The 27,176-nt window shown below is 33.6% G+C and overlaps 1 protein-coding gene across 1 annotated transcript; it reads left to right on the top strand.

The window, feature by feature from the left end:
* The first annotated feature begins 798 nt into the window (after nucleotides 1–798).
* WDR75 (WD repeat domain 75) lies at nucleotides 799–27,176 on the top strand. Its single transcript, XM_074302887.1, has 21 exons — nucleotides 799–986; nucleotides 5,700–5,829; nucleotides 6,367–6,432; nucleotides 7,382–7,472; nucleotides 7,755–7,879; nucleotides 8,795–8,865; nucleotides 9,505–9,621; nucleotides 10,869–10,957; nucleotides 14,339–14,497; nucleotides 15,734–15,793; nucleotides 15,884–15,999; nucleotides 17,205–17,380; nucleotides 17,821–17,978; nucleotides 19,191–19,371; nucleotides 20,045–20,139; nucleotides 21,010–21,105; nucleotides 21,472–21,641; nucleotides 23,479–23,538; nucleotides 25,596–25,742; nucleotides 26,364–26,455; nucleotides 26,815–27,176. Exons 1-21 carry the CDS (start codon nucleotides 901–903, stop codon nucleotides 27,020–27,022), a joined length of 2,493 nt encoding a protein of 830 aa, XP_074158988.1. The 5' UTR covers nucleotides 799–900; the 3' UTR covers nucleotides 27,023–27,176.

The raw sequence follows: 27,176 nt of genomic DNA, 5'->3' as shown, positions 1-27,176 counted from the left end.
CAATTTCTTGTGGTACAACAATCCATTTCATTCACAAAAATAAGTTGTTCTGCCATTTCAGACACCTTTATCCTATACGTCACACTCTTGTCACTAAATAGCTAGCACAAAATAAATAAACCATTATTATTGGATGCCCAATTTTGTATAGCGTCCTATTCCCCTACGGCTATGCATGAAATGTAGGACATAATTACACACACACACACACACACACACACACACACACACACACTCTTAAACTGTAATTTTAAACATAATCGCACTAAAGAATGACATAACTATGTTTCCTTATTCACTGTTTATTCCAGGACTACAGAGGACAGTGTAAGCGCATTAAACTGGATGTTTTCTTTTGAATGCTCATCAGTTTCCTCTTTGTTTTTTTGTCCAAATTTTGTGAAGCAGAAAAGAGCCCTGGGGAAAAGTCCCGGAGGCGAACTAAAGGGGATTCCAACAAATATGGCCCCAGCCAAACAGAAAATGATAGCTAGACTAAACTTTTGCACACCACAAGAAATGCCTTTGACCCCTAGTTTTAACGTCATCAGGAAGCGCTGAGAGTAGACCAATGAGCTATCACCTGCGCCGTTCACGACGGGGCAGGGGAGGGGAGGAGCCGACGTGTGCCCTGAAATCTCCATATTTACTGAGGGCGAAAGCGATTTTCTTGGGTCAAAATGAAATTACTTTATTGCATACAACTGGGTGATGTTTATATGTTGCACTTTGCTTCAACTTTCGCCCACGTAGAGTCTCTCCCAGACGTACTATCGGGCCTAACAAGGACTCTTCCGCCTAGAACAGCCAATGAGTACCCTCGTGTAATCGGGGAAAGCGAGGAGGCCCCGCCTGCAAGGCCGAAGGTCAGAGTTCAGAGGCTCCGTTTCCGGGGCCAAGATGGTGGCTGAGGAGAATCTTCGCGTGGTTCGCAGCGGAGGCAGCAAGTTGAATTTCCGTAGAGCGGTGTTTTCGGCCGATTCCAAGTAAGGGTTCCCTGGGAACGGAAGCGGCGGGGAGCGATACCGAGCCGCGTTCCCCCTCGCACGCGCCGCTGGAGATGCCAGCTGCGAGGACTGGGATGGGGAAAAGCAGGGGAGACTGCCAACCGCGAATATGCCCGTGGGACGCGCGATAGAGACTGGCGTGCGGCAGAGCGGGGCGATGTAATGGAACTGGAGCGGTGCTCGGAGGTGGGGGAAGCGGGAGGGCCCGAGCCCGCGAGTCTGGCTCGGGACGCATCCACTCCTGCACGTGCACACGTGCGCCGTTACTGACGGGGAGCACGCGCACTCTGACACCCGCTCCTGGTAAATAGAATCCCGGGAGGAAGCTCCCATGCGTGGTTTCGTGTTTTCTCCTTGGAACCGCATTTAATTCTGCCTTTAACCCTAGGGATATTGCTCTAGTCTTTGGGGGCTAAAGCTACGTGGGGGTTTTGTTTTTCACTGAGAAGGGTTTTTGGGGTTTTTTCTTTGTGTACTTATACATCATTCGTTTTATTTTTTATAATATCTTTTTATTTTCAAGATGCATGCAAAGATAGTTTTCAGCATTCATCCCTGCAAAACCTAGTGCTCCAAACTTTTCTCCGTTCCCCTTACCCTCCCCTAGACAGCAAGCATCCAATATACCTTAAGCATGTTCAAGTCTTCCAAACATCCGTCCACATTTGTCATGCAGCATTGAGAAAAATCAGATTAAAAAAGGAAGGGGAAAGCAAGCAAATAACAACAAAAAGGGTGAAAATATTCTGTTGTGATCCACATTCAGTCTCCATAGGTCTCTTTCTGAATGCATTGGCTCTCTCCTTCACAAGTTTATTAGAATTGACCTGAAGCGCCTCATCTACATTAACTTTCCTAAGACTTTTTGAGTTCCAATTTTCCTTGAGACAGCATGTAATTTGATATTAGTTATACTTGCATGGTTATTATAAACATGTCTGTGAGTCATGTTGTGAAAAAAAATCAAAAAGGGAAAAACTAGGAGAGAAAGAAAAGCCACCCCCTCCCCCCCAAAAAAATTATGAAAATAATGCTTCAATCTGCATTCAGTCTTTATAGTTTTCTCCTGCAGATGGCATTTCCCATTCTAAGTGTATTGGAATTTTCTTAGATTGATTTATTGCTGAGAATAGAAAAATTTGTTAGTTGATCATCACTTAATCTTGCCGTTGTTGCTCCTGGTTCTGCTCACTTTCTTCAGCATCAAATGAACAATGTTTTAAAGAACCTGGATGTATCCTAAAATTTAGTGTCCAGAGAAACCTCTGGATTGCTAGCTTTCTCTGATACTTAATAGCTGGGTGATGATAGACATACCTTAGGATCAATGAACAATCATTTCTTAAGTTCTAGACTCAGTTCCAAGGACTGGAAATATTAAAAAAAAACAAAACAAAAAAAACCAACCCTGGTTCCTACATAAGAAAGTTTACATTCATTTCAATAGAAGAAGCATTTATTAACTTCTCTTTGCTCGGCAGTATACTAAGCACTAGTAAGAAAAAAAAAGGCTGTTGGTAAATACTTTCTGTTGCTGTATTAATATATTCACACATCAACTGGTGCTCCTTCAAATCTTTCCTCCTTCCTTAAAACTTCTCATGGCTTCCCCTCTCCACAGTCTCTCAGCTGAGAACATTGCCTCTTATTTGACAGGAGAAAACATTTGAGGCTTTTAGAAGTGTTCTCCCTCTTTTTCTATCTCATTTTATATTGTTTAAATGCTTTCTGCCATTACCTTCTCCTTAATCCTTGTCTCAAAAGAAGTGTCTTTACTCCTTACCAAGGCAAACCCCCTCTACCTGCACAAATGCCATCACATCTCCAAGAGATTCCCCTTTCCTTCATCCCCTCTCACACTTTCAATCTTTTCCTATAGGTTCCTTCCCTACTGCCTACACACATGCTCATGTTTTTCCACATCTGCAAAATAGCCTCACTTGATACTTCTATCCTTGCTCACTGTAGTCCTGTCTCCTCTCTTCTTTGTGACTAAGTTTCTTGAGAAGACTGCCTTCACTTTCTCTTAACTCCCTTTCTAAATCTCTGCAATCCAATTTTGGGTCTTTTCATTTTACTAAAATTGCTGTCTCCAAAATTACCAGTGATCTCTTGTCAAATCAGTATCATTTTCTTCCTCATTTTGACTATCATCCTCTTCCCCTCGATACTCCTCTAGATTTTTGGGACACCATTCTCTCCTGGTTCTACCTATCAGCCAGCCACTTTTTCATCTCCTTTGCCAAAAATTCATTTCGGTCATGTCCTCTAACATTAGGTGGGCCTTGTCTTTTTTCTCTTTACTACTTCACTTAGTGATCTCATCAGTTCTCGTGGATTTAGTTCTCTATAATGATGATGACTTTCTAACTTACCTATCCAGCCATAACTTCTCAACTAACCAGTTCTCCCATCTCCAGTTTTGTTTCAGACATCTCAAACCAGATGTCCATTAACATTTTAAGCTCAATATTTCCAAAACCAAACTCATAAACCCTTCTCCCTCCAAATTCTCTGTTACTGGCAAATTACAGGCCCCCTAGGCTCACAACCTAGGAGTCATCTTAGAGTCTTCACTGCTTCTCACTCCCCATATCCAATGTATTGCCAAGACCTGTCAGTTTTACCTTTGCAATATTTCTCAAGTTTTCCCCCTTTTTTCCTTTGTACTATCACCACCCCAAGACATTAGCCCACTGATAATGGTCTCATTGCCGTTCCATGAACAGGATACTCTTTCTCTTGGTTCCAGGTATCACCTTTGGCTATCCTCTATGCCTTCTAGGCTCTCTTCCTCATCTCTGTCCCTGGCTTCCTAACTAAAATCAGATGTTTTACAGAAAGTCATTCCCAATTTTATTAATTTTAGTGTCTTTCCGCTTAAATTTTTTTCCATTTTATTCTGGTTATAGTATATTTGTACATATTTTTTGCTTGTGAGCTCTATTAATTTGAGATTTTCATGTGTCTCTTTTTAATCCAAAGCAATGACTATTCAGCATGTTAGACCCTCTTCAGTTTTTCTTTAAAAAAAAACAAAAAAACTTGCTAGCTTTTTTTTTTTTTAATTACCATAATTTCCAAATATCTTCTTCCTTACCCAGCAAACCATCCTCTGATAATAACAAAAAATTCATAGAAAGAAGGTAACATATTGATGACTGACATGTAAGGAACATGGCTGTCAATTCCCATTTATTCATCTGTTGGGTGAAGCAGTCAGGGTTAAGTGACTTGCTAGTCACACAGCCAGTTCCAAGGTCCTCTTTACTCCCAAGCCCTTGCTCTATCCACTGTATCACTGTCCTAGCTCCCTTTCATTCTTTCCTATTATGCGCACAGATGATCAATGGCACTCTTGTCTTTAACATCAAAGGAGTCTTTGCTTTACATTTTGCTTCCATCATTTCTAGAGTCCTGTACAAGTCACATATCTTGAAGCTTCAGTTTCTTCTGAAAAGTGGGGGTGCTTATTCTGACTTCATAGTAATAAGGATTTAAATGAGAATGTCTATGAATTACTTTGCAAACCTTACCATTAATATGTAAATGCCAGTATTCATAGCAAAATTCTGATATTGAGTACACATTGTAGAAAATGAAAGTGATGACTAGGGGAACAGATGGCATACTATGACAATGTGAGTTTTAAGTTTTTAGAATAATAGTGGGTAGAGGAACAGTAAATAATTCTTAAACTCTTCACTATACCTGAGATGAGTATAATTTTTGTTTGTCCAAACTCACCATGATATCTTTTTGGACTTGGCAGTGATGAAAGAGATTGATTTTTTTTTTTTTTTTTTTTTTAACTGATAAAAGGAATATTAGAGGCAGGATTTGAATTAGATGCTGTGCCTAGAGAACTAATACTCTTTCTACTTTGCCATTATTTCTTAAAAAAATTTAGCTCAACGCATGAAATATTTTGATGGCTTGACTATTCTAATATTGTATTCAAAGATATGAACTCTCTAATTTGGAATCAGGGCCAGTTTTAGCTCTGATCTTTATTACATAGGTGACAAGTCATTTAACTTCCATTAGATTCCTCATAAGACTGTGAGGTCCTTGAGATCAGGGACCATGTTTTATCTTTCTTTGTATTCCCAAAGCTTAGTATAGTGCCTGTCACATAGTCAGTGACCAATAATGTTTATTGACTAACTCAGGTCTTAATTTCTGGGTTGGACTAGATGATCTACAAGACTCTTTACAATTCTAAATCTACTTCAATGCTTCCATGTCTTTTTATTTTGTGTTAACTATTGCTGATGATTTCCTATGAGAAATTATGAGCACTAAAATGCTGCTTTGGAAATTTCATGAGGACATGTTCTTTCAATGCTGCCATTCATACAGAAAATAGAATAGCTCACCTACCATAAGTGGAACACTGCTTTGCTTGTTTTTCTAGTGCTGGCCATGCATTTAGTTTAATGTATTGATTCATTATAGTAACCTAATTTACTTTGTGACCATAGCACACTTATGCTTTAGTAAAGCTGGAGTTAAAATCTCATTTCTGCCATTAGACAGAATATATATATATATCTATATATATATCTATATATATATATATATATCTATATATATATATATATATAGATATATATATAGATATATATATATATTATATTTGTGTGTGTGTGTATTTTTTTTTTCCCTATTTAATGTGTTTTTTCTTTTTAGGTACCTTTTCTGTGTCTCCGGTGACTTTGTGAAAGTATATAGCACAGCTACAGAAGAGTGTGTGTATGTACTGCAGGGACACAGCAATTTAGTGACTGGAATCCAGCTGAATCCTCAAAACCATCTACAGGTTGTCTAATTATTTATAATTTAATATTTTAGCATTTGCCTCTCTGATTGATTTTACTAGAAAATTGAATTTACTAGAAAATTTTCCTAGAAAAAAGTTAGTTTGAGAATTTAGTGGATTTGTGTGCTAGGAACATACCCAAATTCATCCTGTCCATTTGGAAGTGAGGCAACTTTCAACAGTCTGAATTATCTCAAGACACAAGTTGGAGATAATTTTATCTAAAACCTGCTATTGATAATAGAGCCATTCATATGGGGTTAATTTACTTTCTTAGTCCCTTCAAATATGAAAAACAGTCCAAGACTAACTTCAAACTTTTAAACAAACCCACCAGTTAATTCTAAGTCAAAAAAAAAAAAAAAAAAAGTGTACATTTTAGCCAAGATTTTCCAAACTAAGAAAGATAAAAAATGACAAAACTCCAATATAGACAAAGAGGTAAGATTGTCTATTTTTCAAAGGCAGAAAACATGTCTTAATTTTTTTTTTTATTCTGTTTTCTTAATCAGTTACATGTTATTTTTACCTTTTCAGCTATATTCTTGTTCTCTTGATGGCACAATTAAGCTCTGGGACTTCATAGATGGCATTCTGATAAAGGTATGGTTCCAACATGAGATAAAATGAGCTAATAAAATCACATCTTTTGTGATCTAGGTCTGTTTAAAAGTTGTCTTTGGAACATGGTCTTCAGGGTGGAAAGAAAAAAGAAGAGTAACTAGAGAAAAGATACTCTTAAGAGCAAAGTTTTTCTTTGTAATTATTTGTAATTAAATAGAAGGAAGGAAAGGAGCATTAAGTGCTTACTATGTTCCAGGCACTAGGCTAAGTGCTTTGCAGTTACCTCACAAGGCAGACAGATGAAATGACTTGGCCAGGATCACAAAGCTAGCAAATATTTAAGATCATATTTGAACTCTGGTCTTCTCAAATCCCAGACTTCCATTTGCATATAGTTGCATATATTTAGTAATCTAGTTGTCAAGGTTGTTTCTTTTTGTTGTAAGGGGATATGAGTAATTTTTGAAATTCACATTGCAATTTAGAATCTTTGATTTTGCCCCTAAAATTATGCCAGTGTAATAAACGGTTTGTGCATATGTACAAAGTAAAAAGAAATGCCTCATAAGCATTTAATCAGTATTTTTTAAATTGAATATTGAGGAAGCTGTTTGTATATATTGAATCAAAGGGCCTGTTGTTTACAAATGACTTTTTTTTTTTTTTTTTTTAAACCATAAGTGCCAAAAAGAATTCTGGACCAAGTAATCTCTCCTTTCCAAAGCACACTTTGCAGAATAAATCATATAGCTGAATCCTAAGTCAAGTCAAAAATTTCCAAGTTCATTTTTTTCTGGTAGATATCAGTAGTTGGGAAAATTAAAAGATTGCAGAAATTGTTTTCTGACTGAATCATGGAAAATATACCATCCTTTATGAATTATGTTTACTAGCAAGCAATTATTTTTTTGGTTTATTAACTTATGCTAATAATTGATTATTTTAATTTTAGATTTTATAATATTCTTGTGTGATTTTTATCTTTCAGACTTTTGTTGTTGGGTGTAAACTATATGCCTTCTTTGCACCTGTCCATCTTGAGGAGTCAGTATTTATTATAGTAAATAAAGAAATTCCAGGTACATTTTAATTATTATATTATATTAATGCTTGTTTTAGTGGTGTCTTCTAATCCAATTCAGTTATTTCCTATTATATCAAAATGCATTTTAGGGTTTGCAAAAGTTATTATAGTAAAAGAGGTTATCCTGAAAGAAGAATCTTTTTTTTTTTTTAAATAAGGATCAGTATCACAAAAGAGTCAGAGATAGGTTTAGAAATGGAAAACGTCTCATATAGCCCAACTCCTTCATTTCCTTCAGTTCCTCTATAGACACATTAATACAATGTTCTTTGGCTAGATGGATTCCAGTTGGCTTCATTGAAACTTCCAAAATCACCAAGCCAAGAAGTAGAAGCTAAAGAGTTATCATTTGTCTTGGATTACATAAGCCAGTCACCTAAGTGCACTGCCTTTGGAAGAGAAGTAAGTTTAATCAATACATTTTACATTTTTGTTCAGAATTTTAAACCGAATATGAAGAATTGTCACTGAATATCCTTAAAATGAATGGCAATTTTGTTTTGAATTTTTAAGAAGTTGTCATCATTTAAAGCATTTTAAATCTTCTGAAAATGGTGGTCACAAAATCATCTTCTAACATGTAGAATACACTTTGGGTCTTAGACATTGTCAAGTATAGAAACTAGGTCCCAGAGAAGGAAATTAACTTGACCCTAATTAATTACAAAGCTCCCTAGCAGCAGACTTCCGTATTGCCTTTTAAGGTTTCTTTCAGTACTACTGACAAAAAGGAACCCTTCATATTTAGCCTCAGAAATGTAAACTCACTAAAACTGGCAGCAAATTAGAGAAAATCATCATTTTTACAATTCATGTTTAGATTAACTATGTCTGACCTACAAAATTTCTAAGCATATTTTGTGGCTCCTACAATACTAGTAATTCATAACTCGTAACTACAAGTTAATTTACCATCCTATCATCCTCTCCTACCAAACAGTCTAATACTTTGTCAAATAAACAAGATCCCACATTGGCCATGTTGGGGGAAAAAAGTATGTCTCATTTGTATTTTAAATTCGTTACTTTTCTGTCAGAAAAGAGGCAGCATGCTTCATTTTCAGTCCTCCAGTTTACCATTGCATTGCTAAGATATCTAAAATCTTTTAAAATTGTCCTTAATAAGTGGGTACCACTTAGTTACTTTTTGGATGCACACATCATTAACCTAATAAATATTAAAGTGCTTTATTTTAGAAAAAATATGGCACATTTATAAGGAGAAAAAATTTACAATTTATAAGTTTTGATGCTTTGGTTTTAGGAACATAAACAGCTTATCGTGACTAAGCTCAAGCTGTTTCTTTTTCAAAACAGGGCCAGTATGTTGTTGCAGCTCGAGACTTGTATATGTCTGTATATTTCTTCAAAAAGAAAAAGACATTTAGGTGAGAATTCATTTTGTTATTCATTGTTACTATATTTGTTTAATGTATTGAGTTTTTTTTTCCCTTATGAAATTAAACTTATTCTAAAACTTAAGGTGGTGTTGCTTAGCTTGTAGTATTCTAAATTTCAAAAATGTTTCTTTGCATAAAACTATAAAATGGATGCTTAGTCTCCAGTCATACAAATGTCTGGCTCTATCCCAAACCTAACTACATTTAGACTATCGGATTCAGAGGACACCTGAGAAATTATATAAGTCAAATTGACCATTTTATATATGAAGAATCTGAGGCCTAGAGTTTAAGCCACCAAACGAGGTAGGGACAAACCCTCTCATTTATAGCCTAGGAAACTAAGATCCATAAGGGTGAAGCCCAGTAACACAACAATTCTCTTAGAGAATTAAAAAGTTAAAAAAAAAAAAAAAAGTTAGATTCAAATATGTCAAATTTGCATATTAGTTTTTACTTACCAAAGAAAATTTGTGATCTGTTTTTTGTTTACCTCCTAATTTTCCATTTAATAGATTTTGGAAATTGACATTTTCATTCCCACTACTTGTAAGGCTTTTGTATAAACAAAATAGTACTATCATGGTCAGAAGTTGTTTTTATAATCATGAAATTTTTTCTTTCAAGATTTTCCTTGCCTTCAGGAAATAAGAAGAATTGCAATAATATCTTTACTTGTATAGCATGTCATCCTAAAGAAGATTGCATAGCATCTGGACATCAGGATGGCAGAATTCGTCTTTGGTAGGTTGATTCATGAAGATCATACTAATCTTACATATATAGTTTGCATTAGCTTTGAAGAACTCAGAATTGTATGTGTCCAAAAAAGAAAACACCAAAGACTCATTAAATTAATTGAAATTAGTTACTATTATTATTGTCTTCATTAACTGAGTTGTTTACATTGGCCTTTTGAAGAAAATGGCTTTATCTAGTTTTAAAAAGCAAAAAGTGAAAATAGAAGCTAACATAATGCTACAGATGAAAAGTGGTGAAATAAAAAAAATATTAACCTTTTCATGCTAAAAACAATCAGTCTCATGTGACAGTTCAACATTGTTAATTGGTTATTGTATACAAGACATTGTGGTGGTTTCTGGAGTTTTAACAAAAACTCCATTCTCTTCGTATATATGCTCTATTAAAAAGATACAGTGTGCATAAATATTAAGTAGAAATTACAAGTTATCAACATTTAAATTTCACCAAAACTTTTTGGAGCACCTGGTACATACAATGAAATTTCAAGAGGAGGGAAAGAGGCACTAGTATTTGAAATGATAAGGAATTGCCTCATGGAAGAGGTAGTATTAAACTGTTCTATAAATAAAACTAAAGGGGGATAAGGGAGAATAAGAAGCGAGTGTATACCAAACATGGAGGTCGGCTTCATAAGTCATAGATTATATACTTTATTATGTATGGGGGAGATAGAGATAAAAGTCCAATTTGTCAAAAAGAGAGTATAATAAGGTAAAAAAAAAGATTAAAATTGAAGTCATTGTGAAGGGCTTTAAATTCCTGGCTCTGGATTTGATATTCTAGAAGCAATAGAAAACCATTAACTTTGAAGTAGGGGATGTGAAATAGTGGGACATATGTTTTAGGAATCTCAGTTTGGCAGCTGTGTGGTAGATGGATTTGAAAGAGGAGAAAATGAAATCAGGGAGTAATTAGGGAACTTATGTTAGTCTGGTAAAGGTAAAAGCCCAAATTTGGATAAAAGTCATGAAATTGCAGAGGAGCTGAAGTAAAAAATGTTCTGGAGATACGAGCTTTATAATTTGGCAGATATTGGGATAAAGGATCAAAAAGAATTTCAGGATTGTGAAACTGATTAACTAAGGTCACCTTCAACAAAAGTTAGGAAATTTAGAGCCAGGGGTAGGTTGGAGTGAAAATGTGAATTTCATCCATGTGAGGATATTTGACAGGTTATTATCACATTCCTGATTGAGTAACTGAAGTTGTATCTTTTTCCTCAATAGGAGAAATTTCAATGATAATAAAAACTATACTTATACTTCTCTACATTGGCATCATGATATAGTTATGGATCTTGCTTTTTCAACAGAAGGTAAGTATTTGTTCAATATTTTGAATTCAGAGATGTATTCTGAGTACACAGTCATTTGAGTTGTTTAATTTGTTAACAGAAATGTATAATTTTAACTTTTTAAAATATATTTTCATATTATAATATAGTTAAACATAAGTCCTGTTCCTATCTTTCATTATAATATCAAGGGGACTCCTGAGTCATTGAAAGGTATGATAGTAAGACACAAGCATTAGTAGACCCCACCAACCTAGACAGGCATCAACAAGCATAATAATACTAACATATTGTGCTTGCTTTCAGCGAAGTAGTCTGACTGGATCTAAAGTGGATCATCACAAGGAGGCTGGACACTAGATAATGAATTTTACTACTGTAATTACCCCCTTCCCATCTACTCTCCCCACCGCCCCAACCAAAATTTTTTTTTTCCTAAATGATTCTTACTCTTAGACAGTTCCCTTCTACTTCATGATGGCAGTGGCAGAAGAGGGATAAAGGATGCCAAGAATCACTCTTTTAAGTCTATGAGTGTTAATTTAATCATAAACACTTTAAATGAGAAATCTCTACATAATGATGTATTTATCTTTATATAATGATATATAACACCAATGAGTTGTCATACTAGAGGAAGTGAATTATATAAATCTTAACATTGTGATGAAATAAAAAGACAAAAGAAAGTTTGAATTAAATGGGAGGATGGTTCACAAGCTCTCCATAAAGAGTTATATTTAACAAAATTGCCTTTGGACAATAACAAAAAAAAAAAATTCAAGGGATACTTGTATATTTCATATTGCAGTGCTCATGATGAGTTTTTTTAGTAAGTAACAAAAAAGCTGAAGACAGTTGCAGAGAGATTAAGAAGCAAAGGAAATTCTGCAAAAAAAATTTGTAAAAATTAGCATATTAGTGATTTCAGTGCAAAGGTCAGCTTAGGTGTAGAGTATGAAAAATTGCTGAAAAATATGATTTGAACTTTTAAAAAGTGGTCAAAATCTTGTATATAGAAGACTCACAGGTATCCAATTTTCAAAAAGTAAGGGGGTAGGGTTTAATCAATAACTTGATTAGCTATTTAATAGCTTAAAACTACATAAGTTTTTAAAGAACATCTTGTACATCATGAATATTTTCTTCAATAAAAGAGTAGGGAAATACTTTAATGAACAATAATCGTCATCCCAAAAAGTCACATTTAATGACTGGTGACTAATAAGGTAATCATTTATGAATCAACCAACTATGTTAACTTGTTGGAGCAAAGATCAAAATCAAAAAAATTTTTAAAGCAAAAACAATGATATGTATTGTCATGTTTATGTTAACTATTAATGCAGAAAGTGGGAAAATAAGATAATTTTTTTAAATTATAACTTTTTATTGACAGATCATATGCCTGGGTAATTTTTTACAACATTATCTTGTACTCACTTCTGTTCCGACTTTTCCCTTCCCTTCCTCTCCTAGATGGCAAACAGTCTTATACATGTTAAATGTTATAGTATGTCCTAGATACAATATATGTGTGCAGAACCAAACAGTTCTCTTGTTGCACAGGAAGAATTGGATTCAGAAGGTAAAAATAACTTGGCAAGAAAAACAAAAATGCAAACAGTTTACACTCAGAAAATAAAGGAATTTTATAAAATTACTATATGGTTTTTATATTGTATATTTATGAGCATCAGTATGGACTAACACCATTTCTTAAAGAAGTTCAACCAATATAAATCAGTTGGCACAGTGAGGAAGCCAGAACAAATATTAAACATGCTATTTGAGCAGTGACGTATCATAGCCAAAGAGAAGAATGAGGTAGAATATAATCTCATCTATAAAATTTTAGAGAGGAGAATAGTGGAAGCTTATTAATGATATAATATCATAAAAAAGAAAAATGGTGAAGGAAAGTAAACCAGATGTTCTGTGAAAGTTTGAAGATTGAAACTAGAAAGATAATAAATAAAAAGTGAGAATAATTTAAGATTTGTGTAGTCATTTATTCATGAAAGAGGAGAGAAATCAAATTTAAGATCATAATTCTCTGTAAATAAAACTGAAGAGGGTAGCTAGGTGATGCAATGGATAGAGCACCAGCTCTGAAGTCAGGAGGACTTGAGTTCAAATGTGGCCCCAGACATTTAACTTTTCCTAGCTGTGTGATCCTGGGCAAGTCACTTAACCCCAATTGTCCCAGGGGGGAAAAAAAAAGTTATAAAATAAATAAAACTGAAGAGCAGGGTGTGTGTCGAATCTTGTATTAGATAGTACACACAAAGGAGATCCATGCTGAGGTATAACAATAGATTAATTCCTTTTTGGTGTTATTTTGTGCTTAATAAATACCAAATAACACCAACATATTTATTTTATGCTTAATACCAATAGCATCTCCCTATATAAAGAACAGAAAATGGGGGCTGCATATGAAATTTCCCCTCCTTTTGTGAACAATTTGCTTTAAATTAAAAAAAAAAATGCACATGTGTATATTATACAGTTGACTGAAAGATACAGAAAATATAAGATTCATTGAGTATATCCACTGAGCTATAAAAACAATCAGTAGTACAAAATGTTGACTTAAAGGTTCTACTCATTAGTTTGTCTCATGCATATGTTAAGGTCATAGAAAATTCCATGGAAGAAGCCACAATTGATAATTTTGTTTGACCACTGGATCACTTTTTCTACTGATCTAGAGCGTCCAGCAGAAGGTCTCCCTATAAGAGTCTTTTTAATAGTTGAGCATCGTCCAGAGAGATGCTCTTGTTTTCCATCTTGCTGATTATATTGAGTTGTAGAATGTTATATAGATTCCTAATGAAGTCCATAATTACTTAAGAATTTTGCCAAACTACACATAGGTAAAAATCCAAGGGCATAAAGAAAGTCACTTGTGCAGAATGTAATATGCTCTTAAATGGACAGCTCACAAAACTATTCTGGATATATACATGTAGGACAAGCTTGGTTTGGCTGTGAAAACTTGCCAGTTACATTTGCTTTTCATTTATGGCTTATTAGCAAATGCATAAGAAGAATTATCAATGTGTCAGATTATTTCTATAAGTAGTATTTGATTTCAACACTAAACTCTAACATCTATTCACAACTTAAGAAAATGTAAAGATAGGTCACCATGATCTTCACTATTAGATATTTTGTTTTTCCACCGTTTACATAGATTAAAAGGCTTAGTCATTGAAAAAATTGAAAAAAAACATTTAAGTACATTTGTTTCCAAAGTAATAGTAAAACAAGTGAAATCTATGACTTTAAATATTACTCTCTCATATGTATTTTGACGTATTCATACATTAATGCTGTTCTATTTAAAATTTCTCTAACAAATATTTTCTTTGTTCCATGTGTGTGATGGATGGAAAGGCACCAGTCTTTTGAGTGGAGGGCGTGAATCTGTCCTAGTAGAATGGCGAGGTGGCATAGAAAAAAATAAAGAGTTCCTGCCGCGTTTAGGAGGCACCATTGAACACATTTCAGCCTCACCAGGAGGTGATTTGTTCTGTACTTGTCACTCTGATAACAGTAAGTACATATATTATTTCTAAATGATTTGGTAATGCAACCAAATAAAAAGTCAGTATCCCATGAGATAGGAAGCAGGATTTAAAATTAATCAGGATCTTGAATAACTTTATAATGGGCATTTTTATTACTATTCTTCTCCTTTGTCTTTTATACAGTAGATATTGGTAACTATATCAAAGCTTGATTTATCCATCTTTTATGTTGTTCTTCCAAAAATCATTAAAATGCTAGGTGTCATTTAGAAAAGAAAATTTCAGAATCATTAAAACTAACCCTTTTCTTAGGAAATTTAAGTGCCCAGGGTTATATGGATAGTAAGTGACAAAGCAAGGATTTGAACCCAAATCCTTGAACCCAGGTTCTCTGCTTGCAAATCCAGTATTCTTTTTACTTTTCTACATGGCCTTCTTGAGTATAAAATGTCAAAGTATTTATACTAAAATCTGACTTCTCCTTTTATAATGTGATATTTTCTGAATTATCACTGCTAGCATTTTTTAACAGCCCTAGTAAAATTCTGGAATGATCTAATTAAAATTTTTTTTTTCTATTAGATCAAAAAATACACATATATTAGACATACATAAATTTTAGCTGAAAGAACTAATATTTATCTTAGAAAAGGGGAGACTTGAGGATATAATTTCATCTGCACATAATCAAAAGCTTTTAAGGAAGGTGGACTTGGTTGGCTTGGTGCCAGGGGATAGACCCAGAGATAGAAGGTCCTTGAGACACATTGTGATCGAAAATTAGCAAGAACATGTTACTCATTAGATCACTCTCCAAAATTAATTAATTGCCTGGGCAGTGTAAAATTCCCTTTGAGATTGCGGGTTTTCAATTTGGTTGGGGTACCACTTAGGATGCTGTTACAAAGCATGGAGAATGTTTTGATTTTTTTGATAGGTTACTTGTTAGTGCTTTGAGAATATAAAAATCAATTGTCTTCATTTAAGTGTTAAAAAGTTCTGAATTAGTCCAACTTTAAAACTTGTTTCTTTTCTCCCAACTCCTTTCAGTACTGGCAAGTTCATGGGTGTGTAACATTGCGTGTAATGTCAGATTTTTAAATATTTTTTTTTTAATGAATTGATTAGCTTTTTAAAAAAGTTGAAGAAAAGGGGGATGTAATGAAAACAAATCCATTTTTTAAAAAATAAACAAAAAGTAGTCAAATCCTGGTGTATTTAGAAGTCACATAAAATCATTGAATTTTATTATTTTCCACAGAAATTATGATCATTCACCGAAACCTTGAGGTTTCTGCAATAATTCAAGGACTTGTGAAAGGTATTATCTAATAAAGATCATTTGTAATTGCCTATATTTATAAATTGTCATTTTCTAACTAGGAAACTACTTGTCACTTTTCCTCTGCAGATAGTGTTGTCAACACTGGTTTGATGATTGACCCAAGAACTAAAGCCCTGGTTATGAATGGGAAGCCTGGCCATTTACAGTTTTACTCTCTCCAAAATGACAAACAGTTGTACAATGTAAGTTTATATTAAGTGCATTGTCAACAAAGCATTGTCGAAATTTACGAAAGATCCTGCAAGTCAAAGAAATTGTACAATAGTAATCAGCAAAAAATTATTTGCTTGTGTTTACTTGGACACAGTAACATCTATAGCTGGTTCTACTAGTGATAAAAAGGTCACATTTTCAGGTTAGATCTTCTTAGATTATTTAGTTTTGTTTTTCTTCATGATTATACAAGTGGACCTCTAATTCTGACAAACTTGCTCCCATTACTGCATTATTAATAGGGAGACCAGATAAGATTGTGGATAGATCAACATAAATCTATCAGTACTATTAAAAAAAAAAAATGCAAAACATAGAACTTACTTGAAAGGCAGGTTTACCCACTTTTTTTTTTTTTTTTTTGTAAAACAGTTCTGTGATATTAAGGCTTATAAAACAATTGTGTAAAGAAAAGATATCAAATAAATGTTTGGCACCTGTGATATATATAAGATGTATAATTATTTTTGAAAACTGAGTTGTAAATTTATTTCAATATAGGGCATCAAGACCATTTATGATAAATCTTGTATCCCTAAAGTTTGTACTAATCCACTAATATTTTAAGGTATAGTTTGCTTTTCTTTCCATTTTAAGAAGTTACATTAGGAATTTGGTTATTTTGGTTCTTCTGTACTAAGAATTTTTATATCTATGAAAGAAAATTTTATTTTCCTATAATCTTTTTAAGATACTGAGAAAGTTAAGACTCAGGCAGTCATGATTCTAGTTCCAGTACTACCACTAGCTAGTTGGTCTTAAACAAGATAATTATTCTCTTTGAGCCCTAGTTTCCTCACCTGTAAAACTGAATCTTTTAGCTCTGATATTCTTGAATTCTAAGCTTTATACAGAATTATAGAATTTGGGAGTTGGAAAGACCTCAGATCATCTAAACATCTAATTCTATCCCATACTTGAAAAGAATCCTCCAGTGTGAGTCACCTTAAAAGAGCAGTGTCTAACTGGAAGGCTTCCAAAAGTGGGTGGGTAGTAAAGGGAAGAAGGGTGGAGCAGCCCACCTCCTTCTAAAGGCAAGCCTGCAGCTCTAGTCCGTACAAGTGAATAACAGTGTTAGGAAGATATCAGTGCTCCTTATCTATGCTTTGACATAAAAATATTTTGTCTTATATTAACAAATATTATTCATGTCTTTTTTCCCAAAAAACTTTAGTTAGATATCGTACAGCAGGAATATGTTAATGATCCTGGTCTTGTTCATATTGAACTAATGAAGGCTGCATTTAGTTCTCAAGGCAACTGGCTTGCAACAGTGGAACAACGACAGGAGAAGGAAGCAGAGCTTGAATTACAGATGAAATTGTGGGAATTTAATGAGCAACAACAAGGGTAATGCTTCCTGTATAACCAGTGCACAAAACGAAAGAATTAATGAGTTCACTTTTAACAACAAGTCTTTGAACTTGTTCATCAAAACTTTAAAATCATCTGAAAAGTCTTTTAAAAAGCAAATCAAATATGACAAGTTTTTTAAGGGCAGAAGCCTTGCATTCTATAAAACTCCTTTTACTTTTCATATGAAAACTTTTAAATATTTCATGAGAACCATTCCAATATACCTATAAGTGGGATACAAACATAATAAATCCCTTGAGAACAGAGACCATAACACAGTTTTTAATAGATAGTAGGGTATCACTTGGCCTTTTCCCAAATAGAAATATATGCAAAGAAATAAATTCTGTGTAAAAGATTTTATGTAAATGTGCATTTATAACTGACTACAATGTAAAGGTTTTAAAAAGGAGATTTTCTTTTCCCTTGTTTAGATTTATTCTTAACACAAGAATCAACATGCCACATGAGGACCATGTAACAGCTCTATGTTTTTCTGATACAGAAAATTCAGAAACTCCTACCTTGGTAACCACCAGTAAAGATGGCCACTTTAAAGTCTGGATATTAACAGATGACTCAGATATATATAGTAAGGTGTTTTTGTTTTTTTTTGTTTTGTTTTTTTTTTGTTTGTTTGTTTGTTTGTTTGTTTTATGGGATTTTTTTTCACAGAGCATTTAAAGTTGAATATGACATTTTGCTTGATATCTGAATAGTTTTCCAATGAAACTATAATATTTTTGTAACAAATGTTTTCATTCATCTTTATTAAATTATTTTAACAAATTTTAAATTGAGAAGTTTGTAAGCTGTTCAGGAAGCTTTATTCAATTTAACCATATTATTGTTTAAACAGCATATTAGAATTGTGTGTACTTGAGCTGCATCTTTGTAGTTTGAAATGTTGACAGTTTTGCTTTGACCCATCTTGCTAAAACTTTTGTACATATCACTTTTAATCACACTTTTTACCTATGTTAGTTTTGAATTATAGCCATTCCTGACATTTAACATGTCCAGAAAAAGAACTTAATTATGTTTTCCTCAAAACTACCTATCTTCCAAATTTCTCTTTTTTATGTTTAAAATGCTCTCATCCTTCCAATCACCCAAATTTGTAACCACACAAAGCCTTCTTTGGTTGTTTTCATAGGAATAGATTTCAGATGGTTTTAGATAAAGTCTTTTAAAAATTTGTGCTTTTGTTTGGGACTGTTCTATATCTTTAGACACTGTCTTTTTGGATTTTTTCTGGAATTTATGTTTTCTGCTTCTATTCATTTCCACCAGAGGGAGCACAAACACAAAATAAAAGATTAAATCAGTCCATTTTGTTTATGGGCAGATTAAATCAGTAATAAAGAAAAGTATTCAGCATTGTTAAAGCTATACTAGAAAGAAGAATACTCTCCCTTCTCCCTCATCCCATCCCAATGTGGAAACCAGTAATTAATAGATTTATCCCTAATTGAATTAATTCACTTTTTTCAGGGTATATTTCCATTTTGAAACTTAGCATTAATAAGAGTAAATTAGGAAACTTCTATGCCAAACATCCTCCTCTCCTCAAGGCATCCATAGGTTGTGTCTGCATCATTGGAGGGAACATTGAGATCACATAATTCATTTTTAAAATATTTTTCCAACATTTTCTTTACATTTCTTTGGCATTTATTATACATATTTGAGTATGGTAAATTGTATTCACATTATAGTAATACTTTTACTTTATGACTCTATGGATATGTTGTTATGACTTTTGAGACTGTTTTGCCTATTAGAATTTCATTTATTTTTACAGAACAAGCTATGGGCTGGACTTGTGATTTTGTAGGCAGTTACCACAATTACCAAGCAACAAATTGCTGTTTCTCTGAAGATGAGTCTTTGCTTGCAGTTAGTTTTGAAGAAATAATAACAATATGGGATTCAGCTACTTGGGAGCTTAAATGTACATTTTGTCACCGTCCTGGGAAAATAAAGTAAGTAATCTTCAGTGATAGCTACAGTTGTATTTATTGACATTTTTAAATTATGAAATCTTTGTCCAGAGAAATTTGTTACTATGTTTATTCCAAAGATAATATACAGCAGAACTTGGAACCTAAAGTTCCGATCTTACCTGTAGGAGCCCTTTGTTAAATGTTTGTGTTCAAGATTTTCTTATTCTGGCTAAAGAAACATTCAACAGGGGCAGCTAGGTGGCACATGGATAGAGCACCAGCCCTGAAGTCAGGAGGACCCGAGTTCAAATCTGGCCTCAGACACTTAACACTTCCTAGCTGTGTGACCCTGGGCAAGTCACTTAACCCCAATTGTCTCAGGAAAAAAAAAAAAACATTCAACAGTGAGTCCATCTTGTTCTTGTATTTGGTAAATGATTTGGGCAACCTCTATAGAAATAAATGATCAAATATAATTTATAAAATTTATACTTTTTTTTTTCTCAAAAGTTACCTACTTCTCTTAAACAAAATACATTTCCCAAATAAATCTTGCTGTCACATCCCATAACCCATTTTTCATGTGAATAATTATAAACAATGAAGTTTTCATGTGTCCCTTTAAAACTACATAAGACTAGTCTAGAGACTATAAAATATGAGGAGCAAGAGTGTTTTTTGAGATTTTTGTGTGTGTTTGTTTTTTTTCCAGGAATCTTTGCTTTGGGAGACAAACTTGTTCTAAGTACCTTCTGGGTACAACTGAAAAGAATTTTTTGTGCTGTTGGAACCTCCTTACTTGTGCATGTGAGATTTTTTTCTAATTTACTCTGATTTCCGAAGAAAATGCTTGCAACATACAGGAAATTACTCTTGAATTCTGGAAATTATATTTAAAAAAAACATCCAGATTTTATTTTAGCCCCCTAAGGTCACTCAGTTTTTATTGTTTTCCTGGACAGCTAGATTTCCCAGCTTTTGAAATACTATGCCTATAGATGATAAGTGTTAGAATATTTGTCACGGGAGCAGCTCTGTGGTTCAGCAGATAGAATGCCAAGCCTAACATCAAGAAGTTTCATCTTGCATTTAAATTTGGTTTCAGATACTTACTAGCTATGTTACTTTGAGCAAGTCACTTAATTTTTTGATCTGTAAAATGACCTAGAGAAGGAAACAGCCAACTGCTCTGTTATCTTTGCCAAGAAAACTCCAAATAGGGTCAGGAAGCATAGGGCAAGACTGAAATGATTGAAAAGACAGTTGAGAAATAAATTCAGATTTTCTACTTTCCAGTGGAAAAATATCCACAGCATTTGCCCCTGATATACTTTGGTTTGATGAAATTACCCAAGGGAATTTGATGAATTAGGAAGAGATTATTTAGATTATCCTGTAGTTCTGTCCTGATTTCCAAGCATAATATTCCAAAGATTATTTAAGTCTAAGTACATATTTGAGATGAAAATGGGAAATACTAATTCTTTTCATTCTGTCTTCTCTCCCTGGGAATAACCAAGTGACAGTCTTGCATGAGTGAGCCAATCAGTTTGAAGTCAGTTTAAGCTAGGGATACTTCATCATCTGAACTTTGAACACGAAATTATCTTCAACTTTTATTGTTTGGTAAAACTTACTAAGAATTGTTGATTGTTTTTTGTCTGGCTATTCTTACAGTGGAATGGAGTGTACAGCTCAGTGTTATAGTTCTGGAGCCTGATCCCAATTCAGATAATATTGCTGCAATGTCTTGGTCTTCACGGGGTTCAGATTGTAAGTATAAGACCTTCCTTCACTAGCAAATGGTGATCAAAGTAGATGGAGATAATACTTGATTATTTTTTTTTAACCTGTGAGATAATTTAGTTAGATTTAACTTCAAAACAAATCTTCATTTGGAGCTGGGACGCCTTAAACAGACTACTTCCCTTTCCTGATTTCCAGTCTCCAGGCACATTGTAAAAGCTCTGTATTCATACTTGGTTCTAAGAAAATTTTGTTTTCCTGAAAATAATTAAGCATAAGGACATACTTTTTGAAGCAATTCATAAGTTCTTTGATGAGGGGGAAAATATATATATATTTAAAGCGAACTTTACCTTTCAGAATATTAATGTGTGTGTTTTTTCTCCCCTTCAGTATTTGTGTTTAAACCTAGTGAGCCAAGGCCATTGTGTATTCAAAAGAGTATCTGTAGAGAGAAAGTCCAGTGTGCTGTATTTGTTCCAAGAGATGTCCCTGAATCATTTATCTCAGAAGATTACCAGTGGTTAAACAAATCCCAGTTTTACTTCTTGAATGAATCACAGGTAACTAGCATTTAGAGTGTTTTTTTAACTTTCATTTTTAATTATTGACTAAAGTCCTGTACTGATTAAAATGTATCTCCTACATCCATTTACTATTTTCTCTTACATTTACTTATTTCATTAATTTTCAATTTCCAAAAGGAATTGTTTTCTGAATTGTCCTCATTGACATAAATTAAAAATCATAATAACTCATTTGATTAGTGCTTTTCTTATAAAGAGACTAGTATGACATTGACTAAGGAGCCAGTCTTTAAGCCAAGGAGACCTGAGTTCAATCCCACTTCTGATACATACTGTGTGACCCTGGACAAATGACTTAACCACTCACTGTAAAGAGTTGTCTAACATTATATGTGGAAAAGAAGGTACTAATCTCTTTTAGTAGAGGGAGTTTATTCATCCTGGAGTGCCTTATGCCAGTGCAGTTCTAATCTCTCTCTCTATTTCTTTCTTTATGTAAACCAGTGAGATGAGTATTAGCCCAGTTTATAGATTTGAAAACAGAGTCTTGGACTTTAGGTAAATTACCCATAGTCACTAGTCACTTGGGTAGTAAATAGCAGAGGTCAGGTCTTTTTTATTTATTATTCTTGATTCCCCAAGTTCAGTGGTTTTCCAACTATACCATGAAAGATCCCCAAAATCTATTTTATTTACAGCCAGTTTTCCTCCTACAGATCTCATTTGGCTCACTGCCATAAGGCAAATCTATTTTCTAGTTTTCTACTTGAATTGAATTCTCCTATAATTTAGGCATAGTATCAGATGCCAGGCAACCTTCATGCCAAGGTGTGAATACTTTATTAAATGTCATAGTAATTCTACACCTTGCAAGCAAAGGACATTGATATTAAAGCCTGTTAAAAACTTTAGAAGTCCTTGATTTCAGCAGTATGAGTATTTCCTACACAAAGAGCAGCACTCAGGGTTTTGTGTATTTCTATAGTGGAGGGGGAATGGCTTACTTAACCAGTTGAGTGATGGGTCTCTGCAGACTTGTCCCAACTGGGCTTCTCCCTGGTTGAAATTATTCATAGTTTCAGAACTGAAAAAGATGGGAAAGAGTTCATCTAGTCCAGGCATTTCTTTTAAGAGATAGGGAAACTAAAGGTCAGAGTGGCTAATTAACCATCTGTGGTTGCCCAGCTAGTCAATGTTAGAAAAAGACCTGCATTTGACTCCAGCCCTCTGCCTGATAAAGAAATGTTTAAAGATTTTTAAAAAGTATATGTTACCCATTTGATAGTGTTTTATTCCTCTCCTTCCAGAGTTCCAGCTCATAACAGAAACAGCCTTCACCAATCCTGGTTTAATTAATTAAGTTCTGTGCTGCCATGAGACTTCAGAGTAGGGCTTGGGTGAACAATGTTAAAAATGCTGTACAACAATATTCATTAAACCATGACTATCTAAGAATTATCTTTAAGTTTGATTTTACTAAATTTTTATATAGTCTTCCAAGACACATTTCTAATGTTCTAAAAAGTAATGATTAAATATGCTTTTTGTTTGTTGGTTTGTTTGTTTTGTTGTGTTTTGTTGTTGTTGTTGTTGTTTTGGTTTTTGGGGTTTTTTTTCAGACTTGTGGTTTTGGCACCTGGCAATTCTCAGTACAAAGCAGATCTAGTCTTAGAGAATTGACTGGGTTCTTGTTTAGGATCACATAGCCAGGCCTTGAACCCAAGTCTGCCTGATTCTTGAGCCAGCTTTCAAATCTACCAGACCATTTGCTACTGTTATTTTATTATAAAGAAATCTATATCCTAGAAGATGCTGGCCATATCTTATATTTCTTGTTAAGTATAACTTTTTATTGCTGTTTTGTTCTTTTTAGGATTTAATGACATTCAGTACAAAATCCCCAGAAGAGAAACTTACCCCAGCAAGCAAACAGGTATGTTAAGGCCATGCTGACAGTGAGATATAAAAGTGCTCTTGGATTCTCACCAATAAGCTGACCTTACACAGAGCTAAAAAATACTGAAAGGCTGTGTTTAGAGAATGCTTCTAGTTTTAAAGCTGTATTCCTTTCCTTTTTAAATGAATATATGCTTTTTATATTTTCCTTTATTTCTCCTTCTCTGACCATAGGATCATAAAATCCTAAATTTTAAGCTAAGTCACTTATTAAAACTTAGAGAAATTAAAAGATTTACCCAGAATCACACAGGTGGTGAGTAAGCAAGCCAGGGATCAGAATCCAGCACCTTTCTTAATCTGTTCCAGGAGTCCCATTTAAAAAAATTATTTATAGTTTCAGAGCTGCAAAGGATGGGAAAGAATTCATCTAGTCCAAGCACTTCTTTTAAAAGATAGGGAAACTAAAGGTCAGAGGGGCTAATTAACCACCTGTGTTTCCCCAACTAGTAAGTGTTAGAAAAAGACCTAAATTTGACTCTAGCACTCTGCCTAATATGCCATGTTGTAGTAAGGAATGTTTAAGGATTTTTAAAAAATGTTACCCATATGGTAGTGTTTTATTTTATCTCTTTTTCATAATATCGCAGTCATTTTTTAGAAGGGGAAAGAAACCTTTTCCTGATTCTTAGATTGAATCCTCCCTTATGACAAAACTAAATATATCCAATACAGTGACTGCCTCAAAGACTACAGACAAGGACATGTTGAGAGACTAAAAGACATATACATAACTGTCAGTGTGTATATCTGTTACTAATTTATGCTATGGTTACTGATATTATGAAAACAAGAAATATTATTTTACCTAGATTAAAGAGACTCCCCTACCTACTACTATCTGGTGCTGAGGAGGATGATAATAAATAATAAGATGTATCATTGTAATAACAAGAAGTAATATCATGTGCTTTAAAGAGTTCAGAGTACTTTTATGTACTGCATCCCATTTGATTTTCCTGAGGGATTAAGAAAATATTAAAACTGTCAACCTTATTCTTTAGATAAGACTTTTTCTTCCATTTATATATGTATTTTTAGTAACAGCACAGTGCCTAATACATAGTAAGTACCTAATCAATGCCTGTTGATAATGAATGAATGAATAAATGGGAAAGCTGAGAATCCGAAAGAACAGGTTAAGTTGTTTGCCAGTGGTAAATCATAATAGATTAAAAGACAAAAAAATTCCAACACTTTACTCCCATTGTGCTATTTCAATCCATTCATGACTATTATTGTGATTTTTATTGTCATGGCTTCTTAAACTTTTTTCACTTGCAATCTCTTTTCACCCCAGAAATTCTTACATGATCTATAAGTATATGAATCAAACATTTTCTGATCATAAATCATAATTTCACAACCCCTACATTCAGTTACGGATTTGCAAACTACAGTTTAAGAAGCTGAGATGTAGGTGTTTGTACAGATCATCCATAGAAATCTACTCCCCATGCACTAGAAATTTTCCTAGAGGTTGTTAATATATTGTGATCCCTGTTTCACACTTGGACCTAAGTCCTGTTGTAGCTGTATATTGACATTTATAGGATAACTGCTGATCAGATTTGAAGAGTGATAAAATTTGATGTTAGCTATAATATACAAGCCCCTAAGATCAAACCAACAGTGATTTGAAAATGAGGACCAACAACTAGTTGTTGATCAACAAGTACATTTGCTAGCAAGACATGACTAAAAGGAAAGAGCATGGCAACAGCAAGAAGTTCAGATTCTGCTTACATTTGATTTGACTGCTGTTTTATGCATATTTGTCACAACAGTTAGAGAAAGAACCTTTCTTACTAATCAGATATGGCTAGTAGCAACTGGGAAATAATAAATTTCATACTCTATTTTAGAATAAGCAAATAAATAAAACCTGCTACCTTTAGTCTTAAGGTGAAGCATAATATGAAATTAAAGGATTTTTATATTTGCATTAAAATAATCCCTGTAACTTTGAAGCAGATTTTATTTCATCCCTTACAATAGCCTTCACTCTACCGCACCCTCTTCCATTTCTTGTAGCTAATAGCAGAAGAAAGCCTTCCAACAACTCCCTTCTATTTCCTGATGGGAAAGCATAGAAAGCAGCAAGAAACCAATCCAAATGAAATGATGGGGAATGAACTCATCTATCACCCTTCAGCAGAAGACATACCTGCCATCAGTGAGGTAATACTAATCAAAATGTTAAACTAATTGAATACAATGAACTATGAACTACTATACAGCTATTAGAAAAATCTGTCTTTTCACCATGGACAAGGGAAGAGTCCTGGAAATGGGGAAAGGGAGAAAGCATGGAAACATTAATGGGGAGAATTGATTTCATAATATTCAGTGTATATTAAAACTGGAAGAAAGTAGAAAGGATAGCAATGAAGATGTGAATTTCAACCCTACCCCCATTTTTACTGATAAGAAAAATGAATTATAGAGAAAGAAGATGATTTACTCATAGTCTCAGCTCCAAAGGAATGGGACCTGTCTTTCCGAATTAGAAGTCTAGCGTTCTAGGCAGTGCACTATGCTGCCTATTAAATAATTACTTATGTAACATGCAAATTTAAAGTTCAAAAAGGATAGAACAAGTTGTGTGTTGTTTTGAGACATAGAGAAAAAAATGGTCAACATTCTGGGATTAATTGCTGTAGCTTCTTTAATGATAGGTTACATAGCAGATGAAGATAAAAGTGTTTAGTAAAATGAGGAATTGAAAAGTTGTGAGTAAAACAAAGGGAAAATAAATTAAAATTTGTTGTTTTTTTTTTGTTTGTTTGTTTGTTTTTTTAGCTCCTTCAAACTCCTGCCCATGTACTGCCATCTGCCTCTTTTCTGTGTTCCATGTTTGTTAATTCGTTATTAATATCCAAAGGTACTAAAAGGTAAGAAGACTTGAAATTAATTACTAGTTCATGTGTTTTTTAATAGTACATGATAGTGGCTGTTAGAACTATTTGCTTGTTTTCCTCTTCATAAGAATATTTGGCCAATATATTTTTGTTATGTTAAAAATTAACATTAAACTGTAAACAAATGTGGTAAACACAAGTTATAGAAAAAAAGGTTATTTTTTTTTAAAACCATGACGTTTGTTGTGTAGAGATTCATGCAACAAAATGCAATTTATAAAATGTATTTGCTAAGAAATATTTTTGTGTTGATGTATAAGTATATCAAAGTTAATGTTATAAGAATCATTATATAGTAATAGATTTTGTTTCTCTGAATTGTTTTGTTATAGTGATGAGGAAATTCCTGATGATATAGAAATGGAAAGTGGAAAGGCAACTGATGACTCAGATGAAGAAAATGATATTTCTGAAAAAGTCCAGAAGGCAACAAATGACATAATTATAGAAGATGAAATAATACCCCAGCTTTCTAAAACTCAAGAAAGAGAATTAAGAAAACTTAGAAAGGTGGACTATAATTGGATGTGTTCTCTTTAACATCACAAAGAGAGACTTTGCACTTTATTTTTCATCATACAGCTACATCTGTCTTAACATTATTCCTTTTCTAAAATAAATACCATATTTTGGCAGCTTGTACTTTCAGGAGATGGACCTTTTCAAAAAAGTTATAGTAATATCTTGTATTTGT

This window comes from Sminthopsis crassicaudata, chromosome 3 (genome assembly GCF_048593235.1).
Source record: "Sminthopsis crassicaudata isolate SCR6 chromosome 3, ASM4859323v1, whole genome shotgun sequence".
Taxonomy (NCBI): domain Eukaryota; kingdom Metazoa; phylum Chordata; class Mammalia; order Dasyuromorphia; family Dasyuridae; genus Sminthopsis; species Sminthopsis crassicaudata.
The sequence above is the reverse complement of the archived record's forward strand: the minus strand, read 5'-3'. Positions and strand labels throughout refer to the sequence as shown.

Coding starts and splice junctions, on each gene's coding strand:
- WDR75 (XM_074302887.1), top strand. CDS start 901: ATGGTGGCTGAGGAGAATCTTCGCGTGGTTCGCAGCGGAGGCAGCAAG. Junction 21,106..21,471: donor GTCTTCACGGGGTTCAGATT/GTAAGTATAAGA, acceptor TCTCCCCTTCAG/TATTTGTGTTTAAACCTAGT. Junction 25,743..26,363: donor ACATACCTGCCATCAGTGAG/GTAATACTAATC, acceptor TTGTTTTTTTAG/CTCCTTCAAACTCCTGCCCA.